This window comes from Amphibalanus amphitrite, unplaced genomic scaffold (assembly GCF_019059575.1).
Source record: "Amphibalanus amphitrite isolate SeventyFive unplaced genomic scaffold, NRLGWU_Aamphi_draft 001028F_arrow, whole genome shotgun sequence".
Lineage (NCBI taxonomy): Eukaryota > Metazoa > Arthropoda > Thecostraca > Balanomorpha > Balanidae > Amphibalanus > Amphibalanus amphitrite.
The window spans coordinates 2,770-22,904 of record NW_024882522.1 but is presented as its reverse complement, the minus strand read 5'-3'; the positions used below and the strand labels follow the sequence as shown (position 1 = coordinate 22,904).

General features: G+C 48.1%; 1 protein-coding gene across 3 annotated transcripts in view; it reads left to right on the top strand.

Moving 5' to 3' along the window:
• Positions 1-19,816, top strand: part of LOC122369357 — a 28,421-nt gene extending 8,605 nt beyond the window's left edge. For all 3 annotated transcript variants that reach the window (XM_043344042.1, XM_043344040.1, XM_043344041.1), the window contains exons 2-4: positions 1,539-2,144; positions 4,163-4,303; positions 19,624-19,816. In XM_043344042.1, the coding sequence (XP_043199977.1) occupies positions 1,953-2,144; positions 4,163-4,303; positions 19,624-19,662 (372 nt within the window). In that variant the 5' untranslated portion in view covers positions 1,539-1,952 and the 3' untranslated portion in view covers positions 19,663-19,816. The remainder of the gene's footprint in view (positions 1-1,538; positions 2,145-4,162; positions 4,304-19,623) is intronic.
• The last annotated feature ends 319 nt before the right edge of the window (positions 19,817-20,135 follow it).

Here is a 20,135-nt window from a genome sequence, read left to right as displayed (position 1 = left end):
CCTATCTCATGCGGGCTGCTCCCTTGGAGTGGCACCGCTGCTACCGAGGGAGCGCAACCCGTAGCCAGGTGCAGAGAGTGCTTGGGGGGGCTGGTCGGCCTGTCCATTTGGACGGGCTCCGCCCGTCGACTCTTAAGGGTGTCTGTCCAAATCAATGTCTCCCCCTAATTCCGATCATCCTGCCGGCTCTGCAATGCAACCGAAAGGGCCTCAAAAACGGGCGCCGCCGTTTTTGGCACACCTGTTCGTGCATCTTTTCCGCACATGTTGTGAAAATTTCAGACCCAGGTCACCTTAGGTCAAGTCACCAGGTCACGCAAAGTGACCTCACCTCAGAAAAAAATAAGAATGTTCGTCCTAGCTACACCGATTGATCGATTGCCTTGAAACTTTGAGCGATTGCTTGGAGCAACATTATCTATAAAATGTATATCTCGGCATTGTAATATCGGTGACCTAAGGTCAGGTCAATTTTGCGGCCTCTCCATTATAAGTCAATGTGAGAAAATTGAAAAGCGTCTGTTTTGCACGAACGCTATTCTAGACACTCTCAAACATCGAGATGTAGGTAAAATTGACACACTGAACCGGAAAATAGCAACTGTGACCCCTCGTTATGTCCCCGAGGTCATCTCAGGTCACGAACAGAATCTAACAGTTTTTCGCTAATAACTTCTGATAGAGACGTGCTAGAGCACTGAAAACACCTTAGATGTGTTCGGCTCGACGTGGCGGATCGACTGATATGCAACGTGACCTTTTCCGGTCAGGTCATGACCTTGACCTGAGGTCAAATTTTCAAGTTGACCTTTCAAGGTCAAATTATAGTTCATTCGACGCGTCTCGACGAGAGGAACACGATGCTGGCAAAAGTAATGTCATGGCGCTTTTGAGTCAAAAGTTATTGCCGATAAAACGCTTTTCGTAAAAACGGCTATTTTTGGAGTTTTTGCCCTCTGGAGGCTAAACCGTTGACCTGAGGTCAAATCTGAGAACATTATTCAGAAAGGTCTGTAAAAGGGCTATCGAATGCGCTTTTCCGCGGCGCTGTAGCTCTATCGGTTCCCGAGATAGCCGCTGGCAGTTTTCAAAATGTTGAAATAGTCAACATTTTACCTTTAGTGACCTCTGGTGACCTGACCTTTGACCTGACCCAAAAAATGACCGAAGTGTTTTCGTCCTTATTTTGGACGTTCTTTCGATTGCCGCTTACCGCGTGTCGCTACGTGGCCCAGGAGCCGATATAGAAGGGGGGGTGTTCAGACACCCCCGCCCGGCGCGGAATCTCAGAGCACCGGCCCGGCGCGGGTTAATTTACCGTACTTGGTGAGATTGGGCCCAGGGCCCTATCTTACCAAGTGCGGTAAACCCAATTTTAGGGACGTTTTTTGCAGTTGCGTAGTGGGGTAGTTTGGTAGTTTACCTCAAACTGAGTTAACCGCACTTGGTGAAACTGGGCCCTGGCGAGTGGAGACCTGACTGGTCGGCCGCCGTCCAGTGCCGAGACCAATGCAGTTCTACTTCTGACACCCGAACAGAATCAGCGCCGATAACGACGCGACTAATCTGAAAATGGAGCCGCCCAAAGCTGAAACTCTACATTGGTTCTAATGCGAAGAATTACGATAGCGTTGCTAGGGGCGTGCCCAGACCCGGCTCGATTACCCAGCTATCGAGCGGTGGGCCCGACTGCCGCGCCTGAAACCAGCACCGAGACCACTGGCCGCGGCAAACCAGCACCGAGACCACTGCCCGCGGCAAACCAGCACTGAGACCACTGCCAGCGGCAAACCAGCACTGAGACTCGACGTGCAGCTTGAGTCTCCCACCCAGATCGGCGCTCGGCCGAGGCACCGGAGCGGCGCGCGGCCGGGGTATAACCGGAGCGCTCGGCCGCACCGGAGCGAGCCCAGGCAGTGAGCCGTGCCGGCCGGTCAGCCGCGCCGGTAACTATGTCGGCAGCTGGGGCCGGCTGGCCCCCGACCGACAGGCTGGAAATCATGATCAACCTCACGCCCGAAGCGCAGATTCTGCTGAATCCGTTCTCGTGGGCCGGGGCGCTGAACGCTCTGCTCATCAGGCAGTTCGGCTTCACGCTGGCCGACCTGGTGGCCTTTCTGGTGCTGTCGTTTGTCTTCTGGAAGGTGAGCCGCCCAACTGCACTCAGTGGGCTTCCGCTGAGCCAAGTGGGCTCCACTGAACTCAGTGGACCCAACTGAGCTAAGTGGACCCAGCTAAGCCCAGTGTACCCAATTGAACTCAGTGGGCTAAACTGAGCTAAGTGGGCTCAACTGATCTCAGTGGACCCAACTCAACTCAGTGGGCTTAACTGAACTCAGTGGACCCAGCTAAACTCAGTGCACTCAACTGAACTAAACCTTACGCCACTCTAATGTGCTTCATTCGTGACCGTTTCTATACGATCAACCTTCACTACCTTGAGGTCTGTTTGGCTGTTGGGCAGCTGTAAGGTCATGTGACGTCATCAAAGGTCACCAAAGGTTTTTTGCCAATAACTCCGTACAGGAACAAGATACAGCCGCGCCCGCGCGGATGGTCTCATTGTGTTCAGCTCATCAAGCGGCATCGAATGATATACATGATGACCTCGAGGTCACGTAACCTGAGGTCAACCTTTGACTTTGACCTTTCGAGGTCAACATATATATCATTCGATGCGGATGGACGAGAGGATCACGATGCTGCCCTTTGTTTGTTCCTATCTTGACTAATTCGAAAGTTATTCGAGAAAAACTCGCCATATCTAGCGCCGCCATTTTGACTTTTTGACCTCTGTGACGTCATTTTTGACCTGACCTGAAAATGACCTTTATAAAAATTGTAGACCTTGTCCGTGCGTATCCGATGCCGTCTACCGCTTGTCGCTATCTTGCTTCGTTCTCGAGATCTCAGGGGGGCGGTCATCCGCCCCCCCCCCGTCGGTACGAAGTTGGCGCAGACCCCCGTCGGTGCGCGGGTTAACGTCCTTTGCGGGCCACCTTGTAGCAGCACTTGCAAAGCAGTATCTGAATAGACGAGTCGACATTGTTGCGATCGAAATTACATCATTTATTCTGATAGTCCGTGTATGCACCTGGTCCTGGTGTGCGCTACAGGACACAGGTCCCGCGTCGCCAGTCGAGTGTGGAGGAACACTGGCCCGTGTGGTAGGAACTAGAGATGTCAATCGGATACCAACTTTTGGTATACCGATACCAAACCGATACCAACTTGGTATTTGGTATTTGAATCGTAATGTGTTTGGTATTTTGTTGGTATCATGAACCCTCACTGATGTATAAGAGGCTAAGAAATCGGAAAAAAAGCTGGTACCTATTTCCCTCATTTTCCCAAGTCGGTTTGGTTTCGGTATTTCCTCGCAGTTTTGGTTGGTATTTGGTTAATGGTTTGGTATCGGTATTCCGAAGTTCCGTAATTGACATCACTAGTAGGAACACTGGCCCGAGATGGCGCTGTGGTAGGGAGTAGGGACATCGGCCCGAGATGATACTATGGAGGTATGTACTAGTAACTAGAGGTACGCCGGTCCTACGCCGAGGTCGCTCTGTGGCTCTCCAATCGCCAGGTCTCGCGAGATTAAGCGGTAGGTTTTGCACTTTTACATTTCCGGTTATATCTCAGAAACTAATCGATCTACGATGAAGCCATTTTAAACGATCATGGCCGGCTTGTTACCCAATAAGTCGATCGCATCTTCAACACTTAAAACCTTAAGACGACGAAGATATAGCCTGAAGTACACTAAATTACCTAGGTGCAAAACTTACCGCTAAAACCCGCGAGACCTGTACTTACATACCTCTTCAGTCTTCATTGTTATTTTTTCGAGGTTTATGTTTATTTACATAGAGGGTAAGTGCACATGCGTACCTACTTTTCGCATATACCTACCGCATACGTGTCTCAATAGTCAATATCCATGATCCCACGTCATTACCAACATCCTATTTATCTGCAAGGTTAAAGTCCATCAAAGGTGTTCCGTATCTAAGCTGAATACGGCTAAGGCCAGAATAGGGAATATGGGCTGTCTCCTTGACGGGCATTATTAGAGTTTGGTCATTCTGATGGCTAGTTACCTCCACATCTGTGCATGGTACTCGGGCCTGATCGGATCGTGGCCTGTGCCCCATCTCGGCAGGTGCTGGTGCTCTTCATCCTGCCAGGCATCTACTTCCGCGTGATGCTGTACACGGACGAGATGGAGTCGCAGCACCATTCCAGCCGAGGCCTGCCACCGACCGGCCGGCCGGCCGCGCAGGTCGACTGCACCCTCACTCAGGTCTGTCAACATCCAGCCAATCTCCGCAGATCTGGAAGCGATCCTTTCACCCTTACAGTTTGCACGTGCGCACGTGCACTGCAGTAGCACCCCGATCGTGGACACGTGAAAATGCATTACCCAGTGCGTACCATACCCACATGCCAAGTCTCAGCGCAATCGACCCGGCACTTGCTTAGTTATTGCAATGGGAACAAACTTGACACCTCTTCGTTTCGCACATGACACGTGCAGTAGCGGTCACCCGCATGCAATCGAGAGCAGTCCGATCCGATGTTTGGTGGAAAATATGCAACTACCCTACAAGCTACCCACGTAGGTTCCAAGGCCCACGCTGGCCTCCGAGAGCCCTCACAACCTTGAAGGGCCCAAAATGGCAGCCCAGGCATCATTTCACGTGCTGGAACGTTTACAACAACAAAAAGTTTGCCCCTCACTGTAAACGTCTTTTTTGAACACTGAATTACTGAGAAAACTGGTTGGCGCACATTGGTTTGACCAGATTTCACCCTATTCCTGGCGGGCTCCGCCGGGACAAGAAACTGGCGGGGGGCCGATTCGGCCCCCCCCCCTGAGATCTCGGAAACTAATGGACGGATTTTGATCCGGTAAGCGGCATTGGATTGCTCTCAACGTGAACTACATTGTAGACATTTTTTATCAAAAACGAAAAAAAAAAACAAACACTTGAGACCCACAAAAAGCCAAAATTTTCCGATTTGGCAGAGTTTTCAAAGAATGAGGTCTAGCTCAGTATCTAGGAAAGTCAGAGCAAAACGGAAAAAAGCAGCTGATAGCTGAGGAAATTTCCTTTCGAACAGCTACCAACAGATTTTAGCTATTTTTGATATTTGAGGCGCTAGGAGTCAAAAATCTAAAAGCGTATTTTTTAGTAACATCACTTTTGCGTCAATAACTTCTGAACCGATAGTGATAGCCTGAAACGGTAAACGCCGTTGCAGTTCTCTAATAAATGTGAAACAAATGGTTTGTATTTTGACCTACTAAGGTCACTCTCAATTTTGACCTCAGGTCACGGTTGACCTGACCTGAGCAAGTATAGGCGAGTAACATATCATTCGATACGTCATGACTAGGGAAACATGTTATATAAAGAAGTGTTTATATATATATATATATATATATATATATATATATATATATATATATATATATATATATATATATATAGTAGTTAACAGACCAATGCCGATAATAAAATAGAGAACAGACTCGTTTGTGACGTTTCGATATATGTATATGCTTATATCTTCGTCAGAATAATAAATCGGCGTATCGTTCACACTTTTCGACAATAATGGCACACAAACACGATAAAGATGGGTACAAAAACACTTAAAAACACGTAGCGAAATAATCACATCTAATTTCACTTTGTCCTTTCATTTGCAGGATCCAATATTTCTATGTGCCTCCAGCAGCTGGATCCATACTATAATTCGACAGAATAAAGAGCAGACGGCGAAAGCAATGCAGAATACCCATTAACTGGGCTTGACGGTTGTACATAACTAATAATTTGCAACACCTGAAGTGGAAGAGATGCACTTGGGTTAGACCTTCCCACCTACCCTTCCTTTCGGACATTTTCTCCTTCACTTTCCCTTAGTGTTCCCAGAAGTCCCACCCACCTCATCTCTCTAAATTTCCTACGGTCCTCTGAGTTCCCCCATGTCCTTTCCAGACCGATTATTCTAAAGTCGCCCTCTTTATGCCCCCCTCCTGAGAAGTGGCGGTTCACGGGAATCCTGCCCTCCCTCCTACACCGTATTGATGAAAGGTGGTGCTGGGTACGCGCATATATTGTATCGCCTGTTTGTCCTACATATACCACCTTTTCACACTTATTGCACCAGACACCATACACCAGGTTAGATGACCTACACCCTATGGTTTTGTCATAGTGTACGGGCCCTCCCACTCCTGGTATTGAGTCACCCTCATAAAACACCTGACAGATTGCACAGTCCCTCCCGCAGTCCTGCCTCCCTTGGGTTGTAAGTGCCCTCCTCGTCTTGCCATGTACCAAAAGGTCTTTTAGATTCCTTCCACGCTTATACGCCACCATCGGGTCTCTTTGAAATATGTTTTTCAGTCTGTCTGATCTGTGTAGAATGTGTCTATTACTGTGCATGATCCCCCTAATGTTTGGCAGGTAGCTACTGTATGTTACTACCAATGGGACCCTATCATGCTCCTTAGACCGTCGTGTCTGACCCTTCCCACTAAGCAGATCTTCTCGTTTCATACGGTCTGCTCTACGAAGCTCACCTTTGACCTTATCCTTAGGGTATCCCCTCTCAACCAACCTGTTGACCAACTTGTGTTTGTGCCGCTGGTAGTCAGATTGGTTGGAGCAGATACGTTTCAGACTGACTCCAAGGCCCATTGGTATAGCCCTAGTCCGAAGTGTAGTGCAGGTACGCTCGAGCATCAGTTGGTTTGGTGAAGAGATCGGTAGATATGTGACCCGACTCACTGAGATGTACCTCCACATCAAGGAACTCGATGTGGCTGTCAGATATCCTCAGATCCACCTTGATGTTTTGGTGTATCTGGTTGGCCAAATCATGAAAGGCCCGCAAGCTCTCCTCTCCACGTACCCATAGACCCCAGATATCGTCAATGAAACGATAACATTTGAGCGGCTTGAGCGCAGACCTACACAACAAATCTTTCTCCCATGCCCCCATATACGTGCACGCAAAATTTCTGCCCAATTTAGACCCAATCGCGGTACCCTCCGTTTGCCTATAATTCCTACTTTCCCCGAGCTGAAAATTATTATTGTCCAGGACTAACTCAATGACTTCCAAGACTTCCTCTGTGGGGATGTTTGGCTCTGTCCGTTCATTTAACGCCACCCGACATGCGTCTAACCGCTCCCGCCTCGGGACACTCGGGTACAATTTTGTCACGTCCATGCAGAACATCAGAGGCCGGTGCCCTCCATTACGCTCGACTGGTTGACCAATCTCCTGCAATTTGCTGAGGAAATCCCCGGTATCCCTTACGTACGAGTCCTGTGCTTCCACATGCTCCGTCAGCTGACTCTCTGCTAACCCCGCTAGTTTCTCAGTTACCTGCCCCCTCCCACTTACAATTGTCCTCATTGGGGCCCCCTCCTTGTGAATCTTAGGGTTACCCTGTAAGATACCTGGTGTCGGACGGGGAGGGACAAGATACTTCTTCTCATTCTTACCGATATATCCTTTCTCCTCTAGTCGTGTCACTAACTTACTCACCTTCCTCGAGATCACTGAGGTCATGTCACCCTTTGTTGGTTCATACCCGTCTCCCTTATCCATCACATCTGACAATAATATGTAATTGGTGAACGACAAAATAGTCATACCAAAGTATTGTACTCACTTAGGCGATTTGATTGATATGCAACATGACATACTTTGCTAGAGAAAGTGGCATGACCTCAGGTCAAGGCCAGGCTAGGTCAAGAAAGGGATACTAGGTGACTTTCTTGATATTCGATGCTTCACTAAGCAGTATAGGCACTTACAACTAAGGTAAACAACGCTTTGAACATACTTTTCTGTACAAGGTATATGCAAAAATAGTATTTGACCTCAGTGACCTCGTGTGACCTGGTATGACATGACACCTCCCATAACGTACTCTTCATTATATGAAGACGATATGAATGTTTCATGCATATAAGTTCTGATTTTACCCCAAACATGCTAGTTTGAATCGTTTCCCCATTGACGGTAATGGTAAGCATTGGTGACCTCAGGTCATGACCTGTCAAGGATATCACAAAAACCGAAACATATGTTGCACATATCGGTAAGCTCATTTGAACCTGGAAGTTTGAGCATATTTTCTCGAAAACTCTTGCTGTGGTGAGGGGACAAACATTTTTTCATGACCTAAATTTAGGTTGACCTGGTGACCTGACCTGAGGTCAGATCAACTCAAAATTTTCAGAAATGTTGCGTAAAAGCCTATTAGGAAAAGTCAGAAAATTTGAGCTTCCTAGCTCAAAGCGTTTGGGAGAAATAACCAAAAAACCTCAGGGGGGGGGGGCTCCTGAGGCCCCCCGCCAGGAATAGGGTTCACAGACGATCAATTTCATCAAATTTATTTGCTATTTTACAGACTCATAGCTCGTACCTACAGCCCCACAGGGAAAGACGACTTCTCAGGAATTATGTCTGAACCAATTAATAAATTGCACGGCGTTTAACATACATAGGCGGTCCCAGGGGGGGGGGCACGGGGGCCATGGCCCCCCTTTGGTGCTGAAAGGCGGGGCCATACTATCTTTTGGCCCCACCTTTCAGATCGAACAAAGGTCCTAGAAAGCTTTTTGTATGTTTCATTTTCTTTCTTGCGCCATCAAAGGACGTAAATTTTACTCATGAGTGGGCTCAGCTTCGCATTCTGTCAATTTGGCGGTCAGCGTCGCTGGCACCGCTTCACGAGTAAGGCCGGATCTTATATGGAATATCAGCATGGGTTTACTTGAGGCTCTCGTAGGCCCAGCAATGGCTGGCATGAGACCCTCTTCGGCAGTGGCGGGTGGGCCCTGCCAAATGAGCGTGGCTCTACGACACTAAAGTAAGACCTCATGGGTTGGTGCGGTGCACCTCAGAAGCCCGGTGGTGACGCCGTATGCCGGCTTGGTTTCTTAAGGATTAGCGTGGGACCTCCGGGGCCTGCATATAGTTTGCATGAGCTAGTATGCAATCTCAGAGGCCTGTGTGTAATGTGTACACAGTGGCGGTCGCGTGGGGGGGGGGGCATCAGGGCCATGCCCCCCAAAGGCCAATAAAGGGGGCCATCATATAATTTGCCCCCCCCCCCTCAAGCAACCGATGGGCCTCCATAGGTGTATGGGGCCCTGGCCCTTATTCGATCGTCACGAGGCTAAAAAAAACCCACTCCAAGCTATTAATATAGCTCCCACACCGGTCTTTGAGCGTCCTACACTGACCTCTGAGGGAACTTCAGTGGCGGTCAAGCGCCCACGTTGGCCGCTAAGAGCCAACATCGACCTCTTAAGCCCCACATCTGGCCTATGAGGGCCCCTAACCGGCCTCAGGGGCCCCAACCGGCGTCTGAGCGTCTCACACCGGTCTCTGGTGGCCTTATTTCTGTCTCTGGTGTCCTAAGACGAACCTTTAGGTGCCAATGAGGGCCCCGCACTGGCTGCTAAAGACCCGATGCCTCTAAGGGCCTGCATTGGCCTCTGAGGAGGGCCCATTTTGGCCTTTGATGGCCCTCTGCTGGCCTCTGGGGTCCAACGACGGCTCATGCCGGTCTTTTAGAGCCCCACGCTGACATCTGAGGGCCCCATGTTGGCCTATAATGAGTAAGGACCCACATTAGCCTCTGAGAGCCCAACTCGGTCTCTGATGGTCTCAAACTACTGGCCTATGCAGTTTGCAGGCCCTGTACTGGTCTCTGAGGGCCCTAATATGGTCTCTAAGTGAAAACATACATGGGTGGGCTTCTGAAGATCAGAGGGCTTACGCAGAGTCCTGTACAGCCTTACGTTGGTCCTGATCGAAATCACTTTACGTCCTGATGGTCCCGCGTAGATTCCCTCATATTTCGACATCGGGACCCCATGAGCCGTTGTACAGTATGTCTAAAAAGTATGTCCCCTGGTTTGGCTCTCCCACAGGAGGCGAATCGGTAACTTGGCTGAATCCCAGTTGCGGCACCCGGCCGCCAGGGTCGCTGCCGCGCGAGCGGCCTTGACCGCTCGCATGTCATTGGCAGTTCGGTCCCTCCCCATCTATACCGAGGTGGGGAGGGGAGAAGAGGGGAAGAGAGGGGAGGGAGCGGCTTTCGCTCGGCACTTGGCGATACCTGGCTGACCCCGCGCTCCCTCGCTGACCTTTGTCCTGCCCTCAGGCGAAGACCGACTTCCTGGCCTGTAGCGGCCCAGCGGAAAACCGAGCTCGCAGGGCGCGACTCCATTGGCCCAATCTTATAAATGGAATGCTGTCGTATTCACGGCATTAGATAATATTAATAGTGATACCAGCAGTGGATGTGGTAAAATACAGTCCAAAATAAACGAAAGCACACGATTCGTGCATAATGCGCCCTCCCATTCAAATACGCCCGCCCACTTCGATAGATGGTGTAGTTTCTTAGGGCGTAAAAGATGCAAAACACTACCGATTTTTTTTAGCTCGGCCACTGGGACCGACAATATACAATTGACTGAAATGCATGAAAACCATTTTGCATTTAGGTAATAGCCGTTTTCTGCACCCAAACTTTAGCCAGTGACACCCTGTCCATTCTAAAGCGTTTATAAAATTGGTCCCAGCACCCGATTTTATATGAGTAAGTCGTTTAAAAAGCATCTTATTTCTAACGAATTTTATTTATTTTATTATGGCCACTTTTACAGGACGTCTATAGAGCTTTGACTTTCACATTTCTTCCGCGTTCAGGAGAAACGTTTTAACCCTCACCGGACCTTCAGGTTTTCTGAATACCGAGGGGACGTTGGGGGTTGGAAGTGAGGAACCAACCCCCTTCGCCGATTCGCCCCTAATTGAGCTAGACCCTCACGAAAGAAACGATCGTGTGCGTCGTTACGAAATGCAGCGTTTGGTCTCCGATTTAAGGACCAGGGTCAGCCGATGACTTCGGAGGTCAGGTCAAGTGGCCCAAGGCACAGGTTCGGTTTTTGGTAAATAACTTCGCTAAAAATGATCGCAGATCCGCGATTTTAGCAGCATCGTGTTTGTCTAGCTCAGGCGTGTCGAATGGTATACTTTTTCTTCGGGTGAGATCAACTTAACCCTCGCCCGTATAGAGGGGGGGGTCGAACGGACCCCCTCCCTTGTTTTTTCGCGAATAACTCGCGTAAAAAGCGGCCGATCGCGACGAAACTTTCAGTACCCTCGCGTTAATCAATTTTACACCCACCCCGAAATTGTCATGACCCTGACCTTAATGACCTTTGACCTGCGACCTTCTTTTCGAGACCATGTTTGGCCGGAATCGCGATTCGGCGTATGTCGGCTCGCATTAGCGGCGCGTTTGCAGTCTTTTCGTGGTTTTAAGCGTTCAAACATGGGATATGATCTTGCTTCCATGCATTAGGGGTTTTACATGTTTCTAGGCCAGTTTTAGGAGCTGAATTCGAATTTAGCAGCCATATGAACATTTACGAAGTAGTTTTGGTGCCCTCGTAACATGTTGCGAAGCTGTCAGAGGCGGTTGCCACCTACTACGAATACCCTTACTGGTTGACCTGACCTGACCTGACCCGACCTGGCCTAAATGCATGAAGACATCATCTGTGATCAAAACTAACATGATATTCGTGATCAGCACCCCAAAAACCCCATAGCAGCCACGCTTTACGACTTTCTAACAGGTCCCGATTTCCACGACTTTTGGGTCATTGACCTGACCTGGAAAGTCAACCGATGACCTAGGACCTTAAAATTGGGTATCATCGACTTCCTCTCGTCACGGCCAACACGCTCGTTTTTTCCGCGAAGCTCTAGCTCGATCAGGGGCGAAACGGCAAGGGGGGTCCAACGGACCCTTATACGTTTGAGGCTGGAAAAAACACCTATAAGGGCGAGAGTTAAGGTGTTAACCTCGGGTCAAGGTCAGGTCACAGCCCGTCAGGTCACGTAGCTGGTCAAAGGAGGTCATATTGCATATCAATCGATTCAGCAGGTCTTTTCATGTCCATTAGTGACTTTATCGACTCGGTAGCTTTAGTTGATCGGGAGTTATTGACGAAAAACTGATAGCCTTAGTTACGTGATAAATGACGTCACGCAAGATCAACAAAGCAAAATTAAAGCATCAGACCTTGCAAGGAGCGCATGAAATCACGATTCCGTGTGCTTGAGAATTTGAGATAGTTGTATATCATTTCCGGACCAAACTAGCAATTTCCATATTCCCCTGACTTTTAATGTCCGTGAAGTTAGCGTCGTGAAGTTAGAAGTTAGACGAACCCTTGAGGCACTTTTGACGCGCCCCTTCCTTTAAGGGCCGATTAAGGGGTAAGGGGTAAGTTGCACACATTTGGAACCCGAGGCTGCGGCTAGATATTGACCCGAGAAATCGATTGCGACCCTTATTTTGGCGATCAGACGAACCCTTGAGGCACTTTTGACGCGCCCCGTCGTTTAAGGGCCGATTAAGGGGTAAGGGGTAAGAGCTATGGCCAAATAAAGGTCATATTCTTGCTCCCCGTCCCCCAATTGACCTAATATGAGTTTTTTAAGCGATTCTGAATCCGACGCTGTATTCGTTGCTGTTGCTGACGCTAACTTCACGGACATTGACTTTTAATGGTGAGAGACTGACCTGATCTCAGGCGACCCTCAAGAAAATCCTAGATAATATACATTTATACAAGTTGTTAGACCTCTCGATCATACTATAAGATCCTGTAAGTTTCATCTCCCTATGAAAGCTCTGCACTGAGGGTGTTGCGAAGTTGGAACATTTTAGCACAGTCCTAAAATGTTCATTTTAGGACAGTTTAGGACAGTTTCACACAGTTCATGTTAGGACTGCTCATTTATCGTCATAGATCAGTGAGGACGCCATTTAATTGCGTCCCAGAAAAGCTATTTCTGGCACCTAAAAGCTGACTCGCCCCAAAATTGGTCCTCAGCACCTATTTGGTGGATATCAGCACCAATCATGGAAAATGGCCTTAATTAGCTGTTTCTGGCACCTATTCATCGGTACGCCTTACTCTTTTTTCTGAATATGGCACCTAAATGCTGAGCGTAGCACCAATCTAGTAGAAAAATGAACTACTGGCTGGTAGAATCATGTTGTTCTGGTATAATGACCCCTGGAGTCTAGTCTAAAGGTTGCCAGTGCAGCTACACTCTAAGACAGCCCCGTAGTGATCTCAGCATTGTATATGACGTTTAAGTAAGCAAATAATATTGATTTGTTTGAAAAACAATGTCATTTACATATTTAAAAGCATTTATTTGTAATGCTTAAAGGGAAACATTTTTGTGAGTAATTGTCTCGATTTTGACCATTAAAACGGGTATTGTATTTTTTGACGTCATCAAATAGCTCCAAAAAAGAAATGTAATGTTTTCATTCCGTTCAAGGCCGCTGAAGAAACGCGGGATCTTGCGTGGGACATTGTCCGTTGTTTGCCGCGCAGAGTTGTGCCGTGGTTGTGCCTTTTTCATCCGTTTCTTACTTATGTCATTTGTGTGCATGAAGCTTTGATTTTGTTTTTGGTTATTGTGTGGCCGGTCAGTCAAACGCCCCTGTAGAAACCGGATGCTGCGTTTGATCGAGATGGAGTCAGACGATGATTGCAGAAAACTAATAATATTGAAAAGAGGGCCGGTTGCGTGGCATGTCTGTTCAGAGTTTACATTTTGCTTTACTCCAGTTTATGACCTGAGAGCCTGGCTGGAAGTGACGGATCCAAACTTTTCACGTTAAAATGGCTGAGGGTGCAATAATCTCTAGTCTCTACATAGCGGGCTGGTATAGGAGCGTCTTGCTATGCTGCACCATAGCTGGCTAGTGATTCTCTTTTGGCTAGAAATGGCATTAATCATTATCTCCACTGGCGAAAATGACACTTGACATCACCGAATGCAACGTTCATGTTTGTTAGGATACATAAAATCAGGAAGATTACGCGAATTAGGTAGGCAAACGTGGAATAAAATAGGTGCTGGAAGTTTTGGTTTTGGTGCTGAATCAGCAAACAGCAAATACGGAGTTCAACTAGACGATCTGGCAACTTTAGGCTGTGTGGAAGCAATTAGGTGCCAGATTCAGATATTAGGGTCGAATAAGCATTTTGGGGCTGATCAGCAATTAGGTGCCAGAAACAGCTTTTTAGGGACCAGAAACAAATATTCCCCGATCAGTGACCTGACTTGACTTAAAAATGCGGTTGGCGTAAAAAAAATCCGACTTATCAAATCCCGACTAAAAAAATCGACTTATAATCCGGTTAATCAAATCCCGACCATGTTTTTACCTGGCCATTAATGTTCTAGCCTTACAGGTGATTGTTTGAACGCGGAAGATGCTGAATCTTGGTTAACCCCATACTTATCGTATGATAAAGAACGTCAGTGTTAGAAAGTTAATTAACAATTTTATTTAGGATAGTTTAATTCAAGTGGGTATAATCCGACTTGACAATTTACTAGGAGGGTTTTGCAGCGCTATTAGTTCGGCATTTAATTATAAATCATTGCTAATTTCGATCCGGATATCGTTATTCAATGCTGGCCTTTGCGTCCTCAGAAAAGTTGTTTATAGTCATGAAGGCTTGCATTGCCATTGACCCATACTTTTAATTTTTCAGCACCATTATTCGCCGTAGTTGACCAGGTGTTTTTCTTCAGCTCTCCCCTGAATCCTTTGGCTTAGACCTGGCGTATCACCCGTGCATCGCAAGACGCATCTACCACACACAAGTTCATGATCCCCACGAACCCACATCAGCGTCCGTTCGCTTGGTGTGTAACCCCTTGACCTTTGGCCGCGACAACTGCCAGCTTGCTGGAGCACCCCTCCCTACACGCGCTGCCCCGCCCGCTCCCCTCCTTCCCCCCCCCCGCCGGGTCGTGTCACGAAGGTTCGGGCTTACGCTACTACCGGCCGCTGCGCAGCTGCCACCTAGCGCTTGGGAATGTGTGGTCTGGTGCGGATTCAGCCAACTACCGGCTCGCGACACCAGCGCCACGTAGTGGCGACGGTACATTCTTTTTAGACACACTGTAGGTCTTGGGGCTGGCAAAGACTGATGAAATCCTCAGGGCTCAGGGCCAGTCTTTTCAGCATGAGGACTAGGCGGGTTGAGTGAGCCCCAATAGAGCCGTTACGAAGCCCGCAGGAGTCGCGCGCGGCCCTCAGATGCCAATTTTGAAAGGCAGGAACATTTGGTCTCCAGAGGTAGGTCATCGAAGATAATTGCGTTTTAGGCAAGCTGAATTTACTTTTTGTGAAGTTTTTTGACTGAATTTTTGGTAAAAGCTTCTCAGATCATGATTTCATGTAATATGGACACAAAAACAATCGGTGCACACATCAGTATACACACAGACATACACAGACATACAACCACATTTAATTGACCTTGACCTAACTTGACCTGAAATGACCTCAGCAGCAAAACTCTGGTCGGGTAGTGTGACAAAGAGGTTCTAGCTGGCTTGGCACCAAAAAACAGCATCGTCATCGGTATATGATAAGCAGCGCACTTGATATCCAACGGTGACCCAAAACAGCAACATTTTTTAGTTTGACCTGACCTGGAAAGTCAATGACTGACCTGAGAAGGTAAAACTGGGTATCATTGGATTTGTCTCTTCCCAAAGAATGTTTTTGGTCTTTACCACTAAGCTCTATCTCCAACAGAAATGAAATGGCGCGGGGGTGGTACCCCCCCCCCCCCCCCATGTGCGTTCTAGGATGGGAAAATGGCATGTGCGGGCGAGGGTTAAAGGGACCCTCCCACCTTAACATTAGATTTGAGTTGAGATAGCCAAAATGGGGTCCCTGGCTCACAATTACCGGTTTCGGCACTCACAACATCGAGAAATGCCTTAAAGGTAGTGTGCCACCTTTGAAAGATTTCCCATTTTATTTTTCCTAGGATAAGAAGCTTCTGTTTTTACCTAATATCGCAAAAAAAAAATCAAAAATGGGCCTGGAATTGTGCCTTTTTCGCCTAAAAGTTTTTCGGTTTTTAGATATGTATAACAACTGTAGTGGGCTCACCTGCAAACAGGCGTCGGGCAACAATCGCGAATGCGGCGCACTTGTGACAATAAGCAAAGGTCATTATAGTGTTACGACCATACGACGTACGGGAATGAGTTATCAGCTGTCTAATCGTAGACAACACAATGTCGAGCCTTAAACTGTAAGCCCGTATTGGTATTGTTTCTTTTATTTGGCTGTCGAACATTATTTATGGTTTGAAATATGATTTTATGTAAAATAATTGATATGAAAAAGCCGTCTTATAAGTTATGACCCCATTTCACCACACGCAAGTGGCAGAAATGACAATGATCAGCTGACGCATTTTTCTTGGCCGAAGTCAGAGCGCGCGACCCGACGCACCACGCGTATTTGGAAATTCCGACCTCGACGAGCATCAGAAGCCACCTAACAGGCGTGTTCGAAACCGCAGGAGATGATGATGAACGGGTTTATCGAAACTTGATTGGATGAGCATATCGGTAATAGCGATTTCAGTGTGTGCATTTATTGTTCATAGTGGTGTGAAATGTGGTTGGGGTACGACCGACAACCCGTCGGGGCGAATTTCGCACTGGGGTACTCAAAATTTGAAGAATTTAAGACGTTTCCATGAGTTTTGAAGGTATGGATAAGTTCTAAAAATCCGGTTCTCCTTATCTGGGCCATTAACTCCATACGGTCCAAGAAAGCTGGCACACTACCTTTAAATCGGAAATATTGAATTTCAAAATTGCAGCATTTTGATTCAGAGGGGCTAATGCTTAGGAATACCCCTCTGAATGTGTGACGTCAGCGCAGATTTCTAACGATTTTTAAATGTTTGACTAAAACGTTTTGTAGTAGGGGAGAGTGGGGTGGGTTGTATCAGTTTTTACACCGAGACCCATAAACTCGTAACTGTCCGTGATAAACTCATTATTTCCATACTGTCCCCTTCCTTGATTCTTCTGCTTTTTTGTGCAAAGTAACTTTTCCGCTACCTCTACCAGTTTTTCTTTTACGGTCTGCCGAATAGAACAATGTTTTTGATACAACTTGCCCCATGGCTTGGGTGAGTTGTATCACATGGTGGGGTAATTTGTATCACTATTTCACGTTTCAGGGAGTGTGCTTGCTACTGGTTTTGAACATAACAGCAACATTAAATGGGGTTAATACAATGTATAGGTATGCTCAAAGGCTTCACTTTATTAGACCAAACTTAGGTCAATGCAATCCGAACGAAACATCAACAGACTAGACGCAAAAGTGGCCCGTTAAGAGCAAAGAAGCCAACACATTGTGCCGAAATGGAACGAGCATTGACTAGCTACCTACAAACGCGAGCCAGGGCTTAGCTTTCGCGATTAAAAGCAACATACCCATGCATACATACATACATACATGTTACAACATACCCCACCCGGCTCTGATACAACATGTACCTAGCCGCCATCTTGGAAAAACATCCTCGTGCTAAAAAAAACAGCGGACAGCTGGAGAAATCCGTTTTCACTCACGCAGCCTTAGAACCTACCCTCACCACCGCTACGGAGATCTTTCAAATTCGTGCACATCTAAATGCCCAAAACACACATTTTCTTGCAACTTATTTTTTTTAGAATGACATTAAAAAAAAACATAAAATCGGCTCTCACCTCGAGACGCGTCCACTCAGCCACAAGACAGAACAGGGAAAGATGGCGCCCGGAAAACCTCGTCGGCTGGTCGTGTCGCGAGCGCCATCCATTGGATAAGTTTGGCACAATTCGCCCTGATACAACTTGGACATGATACAACTCTCCCCGCTCTCCCCTACACGGTGGTATATGCTATTTGCGCGCAACATCTGCCGCAAACGCCGCACTTCTAAAATAAAGTCGCTAGAAACAGCGGAGATCCCAAAAAGTAAACAAAAGTAAAAGTCTAATATCTTGAAAACCGGTGAATATTTTTTCGGTGAAATTTGGTAGATATTCGTTTTCGCTCTTTCTGAACCGAGCGACATCACTTTCATGCCAATTCATAAACTTTTTTGAAGGTGGGAGGGTCCCTTTAATTAAAATGAGATGGTTGTTGTCTGCGGTGCATGGTTATTTTTCTTAGCGCGTGTCATTAATCGAAAATGGCCGCAGGTGGGGCAAGATGAGCCATTTTCACCTGGGGAAGATGAGCCGGATAAGCCATTGTTGTCTCCGCTGTCGAAAACCAAACTGAGCTGCGCTTGTTTCTACTGAATAAAAATTGTAGGGAAAAATGACCTGAATATTTCCTCAATTATTTTTGACGCCCTTTCGAATGCCGCTTACCGCGTGTCGCTGCGTGGTCCAGGAGCCGAGTTAGACGGGGGGAGGGCGTGAAATCGCCCCCCCCATTACGACACGGAAAAATCAGGCCACCAGCACGGCGCGGGTTAAAGTTTCGTCGTGCTCGGCCGCTTTTTGCATGAGTTGTTTGTGAAAAACCGAAGGGGTTCCGTTTGAACCCCTATAAACGCGAGGCTTAATGTAGCGGCGTAGGCCGAGCTTGAATCGACACTGCAGCGACAGACGAAACTCAGCAGGTAACATACGGACACCCCGCCATGTGTATCAGCCCGCGGCCAGGTGTATGTGTTTGTGTGGTCTGTGCTGAACTGCCTATTCCCGCCCTGTGTATCAGCCCGCGGCCAGGTGTACCTATGTGTTTGTGTGGTCTGTGCTGAACTGCCTATTCGCGCCCTGTGTATCAGCCCGCGGTCAGAGTGTATGTGTTTGTGTGGTCTGTGCTGAACTGCCTATTCCCGCCCTGTGTATCAGCCCGCGGCCAGGTGTATGTGTTTGTGTGGTCTGTGCTGAACTGCCTATTACCGCCCTGTGTATCAGCCCGCGGCCAGGTGTACCTATGTGTTTGTGTGGTCTGTGCTGAACTGCCTATTCCCGCCCTGTGTATCAGCCCGCGGCCAGGTGTATGTGTTTGTGTGGTCTGTGCTGAACTGCCTATTCCCGCCCTGTGTATCAGCCCGCGGCCAGGTGTATGTGTTTGTGTGGTCTGTACTGAACTGCCTATTCCCGCCCTGTGTATCAGCCCGCGGCCAGGTGTATGTGTTTGTGTGGTCTGTGCTGAACTGCCTATTCCCGCCCTGTGTATCAGCCCGCGGCCAGGTGTATGTGTTTGTGTGGTCTGTGCTGAACTGCCTATTCCCGCCCTGTGTATCAGCCCGCGGCGGGGTGTATGTGTTTGTGTGGTCTGTGCTGAACTGCCTATTCGCGCCCTGTGTATCAGCCCGCGGCGGGGTGTATGTGTTTGTGTGGTCTGTGCTGAACTGCCTATTCGCGCCCTGTGTATCAGCCCGCGGCGGGGTGTATGTGTTTGTGTGGTCTGTGCTGAACTGCCTATTCGCGCCCTGTGTATCAGCCCGCGGCGGGGTGTATGTGTTTGTGTGGTCTGTGCTGAACTGCCTATTCCCGCCCTGTGTATCAGTCCGCGGCGGGGTGTATGTGTTTGTGTGGTCTGTGCTGAACTGCCTATTCCCGCCCTGTGTACCAGCCCGCGGCTAGTGGCCTGTCTGTGTGACGGTAGCTGACGGCTGGCGTTCCCACATGTGCTTTTAGGTATTGGACGCCATCGGAGCGCCAGGAGCCGGCCGGTGACGGGCCACGCGCCCTGCAGGGATCCAACACCCGCCATATACGCCTGATCAGCACTACATGCCAGAACAGAACTACATATTGTATTCATACAGCGGGAGGTCACTGAACTTCTCAACACTGAGCGCTGCTGGGTGATAATATATTCTCCATAAAATTAGGTCGATTTTTTTTTTTAATAGACTACTTTTCAGAGCAGAAGGAGAAAAAAGGAGAATTTAGCTGCAAAAGTTCAGCGGGTCCGTCAAAGCCGGAAACAGCTTGCTCCACCAAACTCACCTCAACTGCGTGCGGCAGCTCCCACCAACCGCAGACCAAGCCCGTACTATGCTGTAGTAGTACCATCCCCAGACCACTCGAGTCTCATAATATCGAGCGCTGGAGGGAGCCGAACCCGGACTCTCACTATACCTACCGGGAGTCCAGCACCTTACCTACAGGGTGTCCCAGAATTGACCGAACATTTAGTTCCTGGC